This window comes from Eurosta solidaginis, chromosome 1 (genome assembly GCF_040869045.1).
Source record: "Eurosta solidaginis isolate ZX-2024a chromosome 1, ASM4086904v1, whole genome shotgun sequence".
Classification (NCBI taxonomy): Eukaryota; Metazoa; Arthropoda; class Insecta; order Diptera; family Tephritidae; genus Eurosta; species Eurosta solidaginis.
The window spans coordinates 161424836-161438032 of NC_090319.1; the positions used below are offsets into that span (position 1 = coordinate 161424836).

A 13197-nucleotide genomic window follows, 5' to 3' on the forward strand; every position below is an offset into this window, starting at 1 on the left:
TTACTGTTGTTATTGCTGTTGTTTCTGTTTAAGGGCCTGCTATTGTTATTACGAAAATTACCATTACTTCGCGAGCCATAATTATTGTTGTTATTATGCCTATAATTGTTATTGTTGTTTCTGCTAAAATTGTTGTTGTACCTCGAAAAGTTGTTCCTATTATATTGATTTGACCTGAAGTTACCTCGAAAACTACTATTTTGCCTGTTATAACGCGATATAAACGCCAATACCTGCCTTTCACTCGCTTGGTTATTTTGTTCTGCGATCGCGTAGAACGACTACATCATTAGGCACAGTAAACGTAGTTGACGCTAAAATTGATTTTACTAGGTCTGAGCGAGTGTTAAGTCGACAAACGTTGACGGTTTGTTCGACTGCCATTTCGTGCGCTTTTTCCTGAGTCATTCCTTCTATAACTAATGATCGTTCTAAAGCATCGGAAAGTTCCTCAACACGTTTGGCGAATTCAGTATGATTATTATTAAAAACTTTTAAAGATGCAATTTTTCCTGCAACAACTTTTGAGTTGTCAGGTTTTATTCTACCTTTTAACGCATATTTTATTTGATGAATTGTTGTTACTTCATTTGGAATTGCCTCACGCGCTTTCCCTTCTAGCTTGGATTTTATAAACGAAATGAAAGTATTTGTCAAATTTTCTTCCATCAAATCTTCTAGTAAAACTATTTTATCTATAAAGGATGCAAGTGAAAGCGGATCGCCGCTGTAGTTTTCTCTAATTATGGATGCACACATAGTAATACAAGTTTTCTTTTGCTCTGGAGTCGCCATTGTTGGTTGTTCTTCGCTAACTGTATCTAAATTATTATTGTGAAGGGAATTGGAAAATTCAGCGAAATCCTCAAGAAAAGATACGGTACTTTTTTTAATAATACTAGCTTTGTATGCTGAAGTTGTCGGTGCGTCAGAGAATTCTTCCTCAGTGTCAAACTCAGAACTTGATTCGCTTTCTTGTATTAATTCAAAAAGATCTTTGGGTATTTTTATATTGCAGTTAATTCTAGAAAAACACTTAGTGAGTTGTTCTTTGCACTTTGACTGCACTGACTTTCGATTATTGAACTAGGCTTATCTCGATTTTCAAAATATGCATTTACTTGTATTATAATTTCGTTTAATTAAAGCATCTTCATATTCTATTGACTTTTTCGCTGAGATAGATCGGTTATTTAAAACTCGTTTAGTAACTTTAGTGAAATTAGAGCGTAAATTTTTGAAATTGGAATCAAAATCTGACATCTGACAACTGACATCTGAAAACTTTATTACATTTATTGAAAATGTTTACCTCCGTAGCAGAAAAAATTATTTTATAAAAAATTCGAGAAAAAAATGTTAAGATTAACGCTGTAGGCACTGTTTATACAAAAATGAATTTGAAACTATTCATTCACTCAGTAATTGTGGTTTGCAATTTAAAAGAAAAATTTTTTGTAAAAATCAGAGAATATTCGAAATATTCAAAATCGGTGAGTTAATTGGTAAATGGTAAAGATTCGCATATTCGAAAAGCACTGTATTTATGACTTACTTTGTAAATGCAAGTGAATGTTGAAATATTTTAACCGCACTGTATTCGTTTAATAATGCAAAGAAAAAAAAAACTGTTGGAGTATTTGAAAGACACTGTATATGATGCACAGTTTGAAAAGAGTCGTAAATGTAAAATATGCTGAAATATTTGAAATACACTGTATTCGTGTGATACTTCGAAGAAGTTGTTAAAATGTTTGGATAGCACTGTATTTGTTGAGATAAATATGTAAATATTTATGATATTCACTATGTTCAATTTCGAAGAAATAATTGGAAAAAGAGAAAAGTAAGCTTTCACCGATAAAAATAAATGTTCACCATTACCATTATGTGACTGTAACCTGTCTGTATTGATATTTAAAGTCAACGAGAATTTTCAAAATTGATTAGCTGTGAATACTTATCGCAAAATTTTGGCGAAAAGATTTGATATTTTTGGTATTATACATATAAAATTGATGTATAATTTGCGTTTCAAAACGGTTAAAAAAATTGCAAATTTGAAAAACAATATTTTTCCGATTGTATTTATTACGAAGCAATGTTCGCGTTTAAAAAAATAAAAAAATTTAAGTTCCATATTAATGTTCGAAAAAGAAAGAATATAGTAATATATGCGTGATGCCGTATATTTAAAATTATTTTTAATGTACATTTAAAAAAGTTTTTGATATTTAAATGTTTAGAGAAAAAAAATGTGTTGCTACATGCGCAGTATACAAATGGTTAGAAACAAAGTGTCAATTTTTGTTGCTAGATGCATAGTATACAAATGTTTATAGAAAAAGTACATATGTACAAAGGCAAAAGTGTCAACTTGATTTGCTACATGCATAGTATACAGGTATTGAAGAAGATAACATACAGAAGCAAAGTGTCTATTTGTACACAGACATGAAATATTAGATATATACGTATGTTCTAATCTACTCTACTGTACCGCTCTTTGTGTTTCCTGCTTGCTGGTGTATGCGTTGTTGGTATTTTTCCGATTCTTGCCTATGTAGCTGTTGCCGTCCAAAGTGATGCTGTTGCCGACTGGTTTTTTCTTCTCACTTTTGTTATGTATGCTTTTCTGGTTGATTTTGTGGTATTGAGTAACTGGCATGATTTTACCGCTTTTAACGGTAGTGCGTATTAAACACGTAGCGGGTGGTTGTGATTCATGGCGTGGTACAGCATTTTCAAAAGTTCAAAATTTCTGTTCAATATGTATATACATATGTATGTATGCATGTACCACCGCAACTTTTGTTTGTAGGTTGATGAAGGCTTAGCACCCTTCGACATGGATCTATCTGCGCAGCTATGGCAGGTTGTCTGAAAAATTTTCTACTTACTATTCCAAAAACAAAATACAATTTTTCAAATTTAGAAAAATTAAAAAATAACAATAATTATCATTAGAAAAAAAATTATTGTTCTGGCCTTGAGCTCGACTCGAACCTTGAATGATTTATCAATAGGCCGATAAAAACAAAAACAATTGTTAATAAACCATGAGCACTTGGGAATGTCAAACAAAGTAATTGACAATAAACAAAAATTCAGCATTATCAGTGATTTGCACCAGATGGCGCGACACTGAATAAATATAGTTGGTAAAAAGGAATAGAAGTAGCAAATTTGCCAGTCAAACAAACCACCGCTGTATAGCTAAATGGTTAGCGCAGCATGCCTAAAGCGTACTGATGATGAAGGCTTAGCACCCTTCGAAATGGATCTATCTGCGCAGCTATGGCAGGTTGTCTGAAAAATTTTCTACTTACTATTCCAAAAACAAAATACAATTTTTCAAATTTAGAAAAATTAAAAAATAACAATAATTATCATTAGAAAAAAATTATTGTTCTGGCCTTGAGCTCGATTCGAACCTTGAATGATTTATCAATAGGCCGATAAAAACAAAAACAATTGTTAATAAACCATGAGCACTTGGGAATGTCAAACAAAGTAATTGACAATAAACAAAAATCCAGCATTATCAGTGATTTGCACCAATGGCGCAACACTGAATAAATATAGTTGGTAAAAAGGAATAGAAGTAGCAAATTTGCCAGTCAAACAAACCACCGCTGTATAGCTAAATGGTTAGCGCAGCATGCCTAAAGCGTACTGATGATGAAGGCTTAGCACCCTTCGAAATGGATCTATCTGCGCAGCTATGACAGGTTGTCTGAAAAATTTTCTACTTACTATTCCAAAAACAAAATACAATTTTTCAAATTTAGAAAAATTAAAAAATAACAATAATTATCATTAGAAAAAAAAATTATTGTTCTGGCCTTGAGCTCGATTCGAACCTTGAATGATTTATCAATAGGCCGATAAAAACAAAAACAATTTTATAATTTTGTATTTAGATTTTGTATTTTGAAATTAGAGTTTATTCCATGTAATTTTGAAAGTTTTGTTGCAATAAACTTTTTTGTACTTGTAATTTTGTGAAATTTTGTTTTTTTTGTGTATTTTTTTTGAAATTTTATATATTTTTTTTGTATTTTTGAAATTTTATAATTTATAGAGAAATATATGTTGAATTTAGGTATTACTTCGTGTAATTTTGGAAATTTTCCGTATCCGCACAACCACCACGCGCTATTTTTGCACTACCACCACGCACATATTTTTAGGTTAAGCTCTATTAATGTCTTTTGGCTTTATGTTGTGGGGGATTTTTCCACTTCCCCGGAGCCGTTTTTCCGCAAGCGGAGTCACGGTCGCCATGTAAGATGACCATCGTGGTCATCTCTTTTCTTACGCTTAACATTGCACGCGCTGCCGACATGTAGCTTCGCAACAGCGGTGTGAAGTTAGCCCCCCCAACTAAAAATTTTTAATTTTTTAAAATGCTAATCGTTTGATAGTCGTTTGATAATGATTGATACGCTTCTATTATCGTTTGATAGTTATTCGTTTGTTAGAAAAAAAAATATAAATATCTATGTGAAGTTAGCCCCCCCAACTAAAAATTTTTAATTTTTTAAAACGCTAATCGTTTGATAGTCGTTTGATAATGATTGATACACTTCGATATTCGTTTGATAGTTATTCGTTTGTTAGAAAAACGAAATTTTTTAAAATATCTATGTGAAGTTAGCCCCCCCAACTAAAAATTTTGAATTTTTTAAAACGCTAATCGTTTGATAGTCGTTTGATAATGATTGATACACTTCGATATTCGTTTGATAGTTATTCGTTTGTTAGAAAAACGAAATTTTTTAAAATATCTATGTGAAGTTAGCCCCCCCAACTAAAAATTTTTAATTTTTTAAAACGCTAATCGTTTGATAGTCGTTTGATAATGATTGATACACTTCGATATTCGTTTGATAGTTATTCGTTTGTTAGAAAAACGAAATTTTTTAAAATATCTATGTGAAGTTAGCCCCCCCAACTAAACATTTTTAATTTTTTAAAACGCTAATCGTTTGATAGTCGTTTGATAATGATTGATACACTTCGATATTCGTTTGATAGTTATTCATTTGTTAGAAAAACGAAATTTTTTAAAAGCTGAAGTTAGCCCCCCCCCCAACTAAAAATTTTTAATTTTTTAAAACGCTAATCGTTCGTTAAAAAAAAATTTAAATATCTACATATGTCAAATTGCCCCCAGTTGATAATTTTTCAGGCTCTAGAGGCCTAGGAGCTCGAAGCGATGTCTCTGTCATTCTCTGGTTGATAATACGTGATAATGCAACTGGCTGCACTCCCCTCGTTGCGGCTCTTAAGTTAGAAGGGCATAAAAATTTTATGTCATTTTTATATATAGGAAGAAGATAAACATTAATTTCAGGGTACCTCTTATCCGTAGTTTTGATTATATCTGTTAAACGGCTTTAAATAAACCAAATAGTTTACTTTTATGTCATCAGCATCTTTATTTGATATCCATTTTGTACAATTACTTAAAAAAATTCCGGGGTCCCTAATATGGGTCTCGACACCATAGGCAATAATAATAGAAGACTTTAACCGATTGTCATGTCCAATAGGTATACAAAATTTCATGAGAATCGGTCCAGCGGTTTCGGAGGAGTATGGTAACGAAAATTGGGCCACGAGAATTTTATAAGAAGAGTTACATATGTACAAACTTACATACAGGTTCAATTAATAAAAGAGTGTTAAAAATATTAAAATTTCATGTGAAGTTAATCCCCCAATTGATAAGTTATAATTTTTTCGAGTTGGGTACATGTATGCATATTTTTCTTAGTTTTGGTATTTTTTCATAACGAATTTTGGTTCAAAAAATAAATGCGTTGTGGCAACAATATAATGCAGTAGAATTCAAAACTACATACATATATTAAAATTTAAACCTATATTTTTGCATTGATTGTTGTACCGTTAACTTCAAGTGATAGCTACGTCGGCGCCGACGAAAATCAACATACTGTAGACCATTTAGTTGAATAATTAGGGCTGATCACATTCAACACGGCGTCTACAGACTACAACCACAATAAAGATAAGCTTGGCGACAACCGTAGCGAATGTCAGGGTCAAATAGATTATATTGCACAGAGTAGTGGGTGATGAAAGCAAGTCTTTTCTGTGACGTTGTAACCGTGTGCAACTCCAGAACTTCTAGGAAAGTGAGACCGCCCAAGGCAGGAACTGCACTGGAGGGATGACGCAAACGTATATATTCTGTAGTTGCAAACAGTGCACAACGGGACAGGTACTAAGAGATTGTGTCCACGACGTGCTTGTGTGTTTTTGCTGGAAAAGATAGGGGAAGATGGGGGCGGGGGCTGATGCTCGGCATTGCTCCTGACTGTGCTACTATGATTGTAGTGATGGGTTGGAGCGGCCGTAAGAGTAGGAGGCGCCGATCGGCGCCTGCAACAGCGAGCAGTAGATATAGTATGCAAAGCAGGGTTGCTGCTGGAGTGTTGCACAGGTGCGCTTCTGCGTCGGCCGCGGGGCGTCGTTAGACGTGAACAGCAGGGAGCCACAAATGCGTTGAAAATTTTTCGGGGACGGGTATGGAGCAAACCAGCTGCAGGAAACTGCTCCGAGGATAACAATTTATGGGAGGGACGCAACAAATAAAATGGAAAGTGCAGTTATGCCAGTTTCGAAATTAAAAATGAAGTAAATGTAAAATTATCAATATTTGTGATTATTTAGAAAATAAAACTATGTAACACATTGTTTTAACACGAAAATAAAATAATTAAAAAAAACCTTTAAGTTAAACGGTTTTATTGAAAACAATACTTACATGAAGTAATAATAATACGAAAAGCTAGAAAATAATTAGGTAGGTCCTAGGTACTAGTCATCACACTCCTTATCAATCAATGGCATAGATCAGATAATTAAATAAAAGTGTGCCTGAAAAATTATCAACTGGGGGCAATTTGACATATGTAGATATTTTAATTTTTTTTTAACGAACGATTAGCGTTTTAAAAAATTAAAAAGTTTTAGTTGGGGGGGCTAACTTCACATAGATATTTTAAAAAATTTCGTTTTTCTAACAAACGAATAACTATCACACGAATATCGAAGTGTATCAATCATTATCAAACGACTATCAAACGATTAGCGTTTTAAAAAATTAAAAATTTTTAGTTGGGGGGGCTAACTTCACATAGATATTTTAAAAAATTTCGTTTTTCTAACAAACGAATAACTATCAAACGAATATCGAAGTGTATCAGTCATTATTAAACGACTATCAAACGATTAGCGTTTTAAAAAATTAAAAATTTTTAGTTGGGGGGGCTAACTTCACATAGATATTTTAAAAAATTTCGTTTTTCTAACAAACGAATAACTATCAAACGAATATCGAAGTGTATCAATCATTACCAAACGACTATCAAACGATTAGCGTTTTAAAAAATTAAAAATTTTTAGTTGGGGGGGCTAACTTCACATAGATATTTTAAAAAATTTCGTTTTTCTAACCAACGAATCAATCATTATCAAACGACTATCAAACGATTAGCGTTTTAAAAAATTTAAAATGTTTAGTTGGGGGGCTAACTTCACATAGATATTTTAAAAAATTTCGTTTTTCTAACAAACGAATAAATATCAAACGAATATCGAAGTGTATCAGTCATTATTAAACGACTATCAAACGATTAGCGTTTTAAAAAATTAAAAATTTTTAGTTGGGGGGCTAACTTCACATAGATATTTTAAAAAATTTCGTTTTTCTAACAAACGAATAACTATCAAACGAATATCGAAGTGTATCAATCATTATCAAACGACTATCAAACGATTAGCGTTTTAAAAAATTAAAAATTTTTAGTTGGGGGGCTAACTTCACATAGATATTTTAAAAAATTTCGTTTTTCTAACAAACGAATAACTATCAAACGAATATCGAAGTGTATCAATCATTATCAAACGACTATCAAACGATTAGCGTTTTAAAAAATTAAAAATTTTTAGTTGGGGGGGATAACTTCACATAGATATTTTAAAAAATTTCGTTTTTCTAACAAACGAATAACTATCAAACGAATATCGAAGTGTATCAATCATTATCAAACGATTAGCGTTTTAAAAAATTAAAAATTTTTAGTTGGGGGGGCTAACTTCACATAGATATTTTAAAAAATTTCGTTTTTCTAACAAACGAATAACTATCAAACGAATATCGAAGTGTATCAGTCATTATTAAACGACTATCAAACGATTAGCGTTTTAAAAAATTAAAAATTTTTAGTTGGGGGGCTAACTTCACATAGATATTTTAAAAAATTTCGTTTTTCTAACAAACGAATAACTATCAAACGAATATCGAAGTGTATCAATCATTATCAAACGACTATCAAACGATTAGCGTTTTAAAAAATTAAAAATTTTTAGTTGGGGGGGCTAACTTCACATAGATATTTTAAAAAATTTCGTTTTTCTAACCAACGAATCAATCATTATCAAACGACTATCAAACGATTAGCGTTTTAAAAAATTAAAAATTTTTAGTTGGGGGGGCTAACTTCACATAGATATTTTAAAAAATTTCGTTTTTCTAACAAACGAATAACTATCAAACGAATTTCGAAGTGTATCAATCATTACCAAACGACTATCAAACGATTAGTGTTTTAAAAAATTAAACATTTTTAGTTGGGGGGCTAACTTCACATAGATATTTAAATTTTTTTTTACTAACAAACGAATAACTATCAAACGAAAATAGGAGCGTATCAATCATAATCAAACGACTATCAAACGATTAGCATTTTAAAAAATTAAAAATGTTTAGTTGGGGGGGCTAACTTCACACCGCTCTTCGCAACACGTATGATGCTGTTCCAAATTCGGTAGTTGCTCCCACCGGTCTACACACACGCTAACTTTTTATTTGTAATGAAAACAAAATGTTTACTCGTATTGTGATACAATGTTTAAATGCTTTATTTAATAAAGTTATTTTTCAAAAATATAAAAGAGGCGGATTAGACTTATATGTGTATATTTAATTAATTTCTTTTCACGAGTCAGGCACGACCGTTCAGCTTCAATGCGCGTAATTTATTGGCGTCATTCAAAGTGACGTTTGTTAAGGTAACCCTCATTGTGAGTGATTGGTGTGGTCAAAAAAATTGACGTGGTTAATATTTAATGATTGATGTTATGGTCACTCAACACTTATCATAAGGGTTGCCTTACAAGATTTTAAATATTTTGTTAAAATTAGACTTAAAAAAATTTCTTTTTTAAAGTGGGCGTGGTCGTTCTCCGATTTTGCTAATTTTTATTAAGTATGCATATAGTAATAGGAGTAACGTTCCTGTCAAATTTCATCATGATAACGACTGCCAAATTACAGATTGCAAAACTTTTAAATTACCTTCTTTTAAAAGTGGGCGGTGCAACACCCATTGTCCAAAATCTTACTAATTTTATATTCTGCGTCATAAGTTCAACTCACCTACCAAGTTTCATCGCTTTATCCGTCTTTGGTAATGAATTATCGCACTTTCGCGATATCGAAAAAGTGGGCGTGGTTATAGTCCGATATCGTTAATTTTAAATAGCGATCTGAGATGAGTGCCCTGGAACCTACATACCAAATTTCATCAAGATACCTCAAAATTTACTCAAGTTATCGTGTTAACGGACAGACGAACGGACGGACATGGCTCAATCAAATTTTTTTTCGATACTGATGATTTTGATACATATATGGAAGTCTATATCTCTCTCTCGATTCCTTTATACCTATACAACCAACCGCTATCCAATCAAAGTTAATATACTTGCAGTTTTCGTAATACCAACAATATTTCATAAAAGTTATAGTTTTATCCTCGAAGAAAAAAATTAACATAATTGTTCGCAATTTAAAGCTTCTCCAAGTCAACCTCGCCTACCCTTGGCGATTCCTATTTCTTTAGCAGTCGAGGCTCTGGCGACCCAAGTTCCTCTTGGATCTAGGAGGTGGGAGGGCGGTATGGCCCAGAAGGTTTAATGTGGTCATACTAAATCGTACCCGAGTAACGTACCGGATCTATATCCGCAAAGGACTATCAACATCGATAACACTCTCCACAACCTTCGTGGAGTGTCCTTATCGCTACAATAACAACAGCGGGGGGGGCGGTTATTTGTGGTAAGAAGCTGGTTTTATTCTAGCGAGGGACAACCTTAATTATTTACGATCAAGTGACAGTGGACCAATGAAATTATAGTTTTCCTCTTTATACCATCCTTCAATTCAGCGGAAGTTTCTGGAGCAGTTTTAAATGCATTCAAATGAGTCACCTATTCAATATATTTCGTCGAGAATCTCCTTAATTATTCATTGTAATGTTCTCCACCTCCGATTTCCATATTTTAAGTGATTTGTCCTTTGTAGACAATGATGTTAGTTTTTTCTTCAAGGATAAAACTCTTACTTTTATTAAATATAGTTGCTTTTACGAAAACTGCTAGGGGCTTTCCGGCCTTAGGATACCACGTTATGACTCAAGTTATTATCGATGTCAACCACAAGAACAAAAAAACTTCGTTACGTAGCTATTATGAACGTAGAAACGACGTAACAGGGAAATTTTCGTCGTTTTTTATTTTGCTGCAAATGTGTGTATTTAGATCTGAGGAAAAATTGATAAAGACCACGCCTCCAGATTTAGTAAGAACATTGCTTCTTTGACAGTTACTGTTTTATAATTTCTTATCGTAGACGATATTTGCATGTGTATAGGGAGTATATTTCAGCTTCCATATTAAGGTTCGTGATATTTCTCTGTAAATGTACTGCAAAGATATATATGGGAGCACACGATGGGTATATAATGTTCGGTTTCGCCGGAACTATGACTTCCCTACTTGTTTTTATTTTATTACTATATACACTCTAAATTCTCCTCCCACAACTCATTGAGGGCGAAATATTTTAAATATATGGCCACTGAAAATCAACCTTTAAAGCTGGTATAAAACCAACTTGTTTAAAAAACTTTTCTATGTATCTCTTTTCAGATTCTTTCAAATCCATAATTCGCATAGTTCACTAGTTTCAAACAACTTTTCTGTATATCTCTTTTCAGATTCATTGTGGATAAAACAAGTGTGATATCTTATCCGTCAACTGCCTGACAGGATGTTCAATAAGGCTACTTTTTAGCGTTTTGACGGGGTGTTCATTATGGCGGCGCATAGGGCTATCTTCAGCCGGTGATAGAAAGGGATACAGAATGAGATAGCGATAGTCAATTGCAAATCAGGTGATCCATTCTATTTGTAATTTTGACGTCTATGCAGAAATTATCACACTCGTCTTATCCACAATGTTCAGATTTGTTCAATTAAATAATACCAAAACTAGACTAGTTTCAAACAACTTTTCTGTATATCTCTTTTCAGATTCGTTCAATTAAATAATACCAAAACTGGGCTTGTTCAGAATCGTTATGGAGTTGATCCAATGTTAGATACTCTACTTATTTTCAACGAAGACATCGGCAGGCCTCTTGAGATGATTTCGATGCCTGAAATCCCTGTACAGACTTTAAACAAAATTATTTCTTTAAACCAATATCTTATGCTACCGAGACTTTCATCTCAGCAAGTAATGGAAGGTGCGTTAAATAGATAAGAAAAGTTTTCCATTAAATTTAATTTTAACAATTTTTTTTTTGACAATTGTTTTTGTTTTTATCGGCCTATTAATAAATGATTCAAGGTTCGATTCGAGCTCAAGGCCAGAACAATTATTTTTTTTCTAATGATAATTATTGTTATTTTTTAATTTTTCTAAATTTGAAAAATTGTATTTTGTTTTTTGGAATAGTAAGTAGACAAATTTTCAGACAACCTGCCATAGCAGCGCAGATAGATCCCTTTCGAAGGGTGCTAAGCCTTCATCATCAGTACGCTTTAGGCATGCTGCGCTAACCATTTAGATATACAGCGGTGGATTGTTTGACTGGCAAATTTGCTACTTCTATTCCTTTTTACCAATTATATTTATTCAGTGTTGCGCCATCTGGTGCAAATCACTGAAAATGCTGGATTTTTGTTTATTATCAATTACTTTGCTTGACATTTCCAAGTGCTCATGCTTTATTAACAATTGTTTTTGTTTTTATCGGCCTATTGATAAATGATTTAAGGTTCGATTCGAGCTCAAGGCCAGAACAATAATTTTTTTTCCAATGATAATTATTGTTATTTTTTAATTTTTCTAAATTTGAAAATTTTTATTTTGTTTTTGGAATAGTAAGTAGAAATTTTTTCAGACAACCTGCCATAGCTGCGCAGATAGATCCGTTTCGAAGGGTGCTAACCTTCATCATCAGTACGCTTTAGGCACGCTGTGCGAACTATTTAGCTATAAAACGGTGGTTTGTTTGACTGATAAATTGCTACTTCTATTCCTCTTTACCAACTATATTTAGTCAGCGTTGCGCCATCTATTGCAAATCACTGATAATGCTGGATTTGTTTATTGTCAATTACTTGTTTGACATTCCCATGTGCTCTTGGTTTGCTAAGAACTGTTTTTTTTTTGTTTTATCGGCTTGTTGATAAAGGATTCAAGGTTCGATTCGAGCTCAAGGCCAGAACAATAATTTTGTTTTTTTTATGAAAATTATTGTTTTTCTAATTTTTCTAAAATTAAAAAATTGTATTTTGTTTTTGGAGTAGTAGGTAGAACATTTTTCAGACAACCTGTCGTAGCTGCGCAGATATATCCATTTCGAACGGTGCTAAGCCTTCACCATCAGTACGCTTTAGACACGCTGCGCTAACCATTTAGCTATACAGCGGTAGTTTGTTTGACTGATAAATTGCTACTTCTATTCTTCTTTAACGACTATATTTAATCAGCGTTGCGCCATCTGTTGCAGTGAAAATCAGTGATAATGCTGAATATGTTTATTGTAAATTACTTTGTTTGACATTCCCATGTGCTCTTGGTTTATTAATAATTGTTTTTTATTTTTTATGTGGTGCTTCCAGCATCACAACAAAACATTTATTTTATAATTATAATTCATCTTCTTTGGACACTGTAAGAACTAGTTTTACTTCTCATTAAATATTCACTCCGTTACAATTTAATAAACGATGGTGAGAGCGCTCTGTCTTTACTTATTGCTTTTGCTTTTCGTCCCCATTCGCTGCAAATTATTACGCGACTTAATGGAA

The 13197-nt window shown here is 32.7% G+C and overlaps 1 protein-coding gene across 3 annotated transcripts in view; it reads left to right on the plus strand.

Moving 5' to 3' along the window:
• Nucleotides 1–13197, plus strand: part of l(3)80Fg (dnaJ homolog subfamily C member 16 l(3)80Fg) — a 2137133-nt gene that overhangs the window by 892806 nt on the left and 1231130 nt on the right. For all 3 annotated transcript variants that reach the window (XM_067760003.1, XM_067760004.1, XM_067760002.1), the window contains exon 5: nucleotides 11410–11624. In XM_067760003.1, the coding sequence (XP_067616104.1) occupies nucleotides 11410–11624 (215 nt within the window). The remainder of the gene's footprint in view (nucleotides 1–11409; nucleotides 11625–13197) is intronic.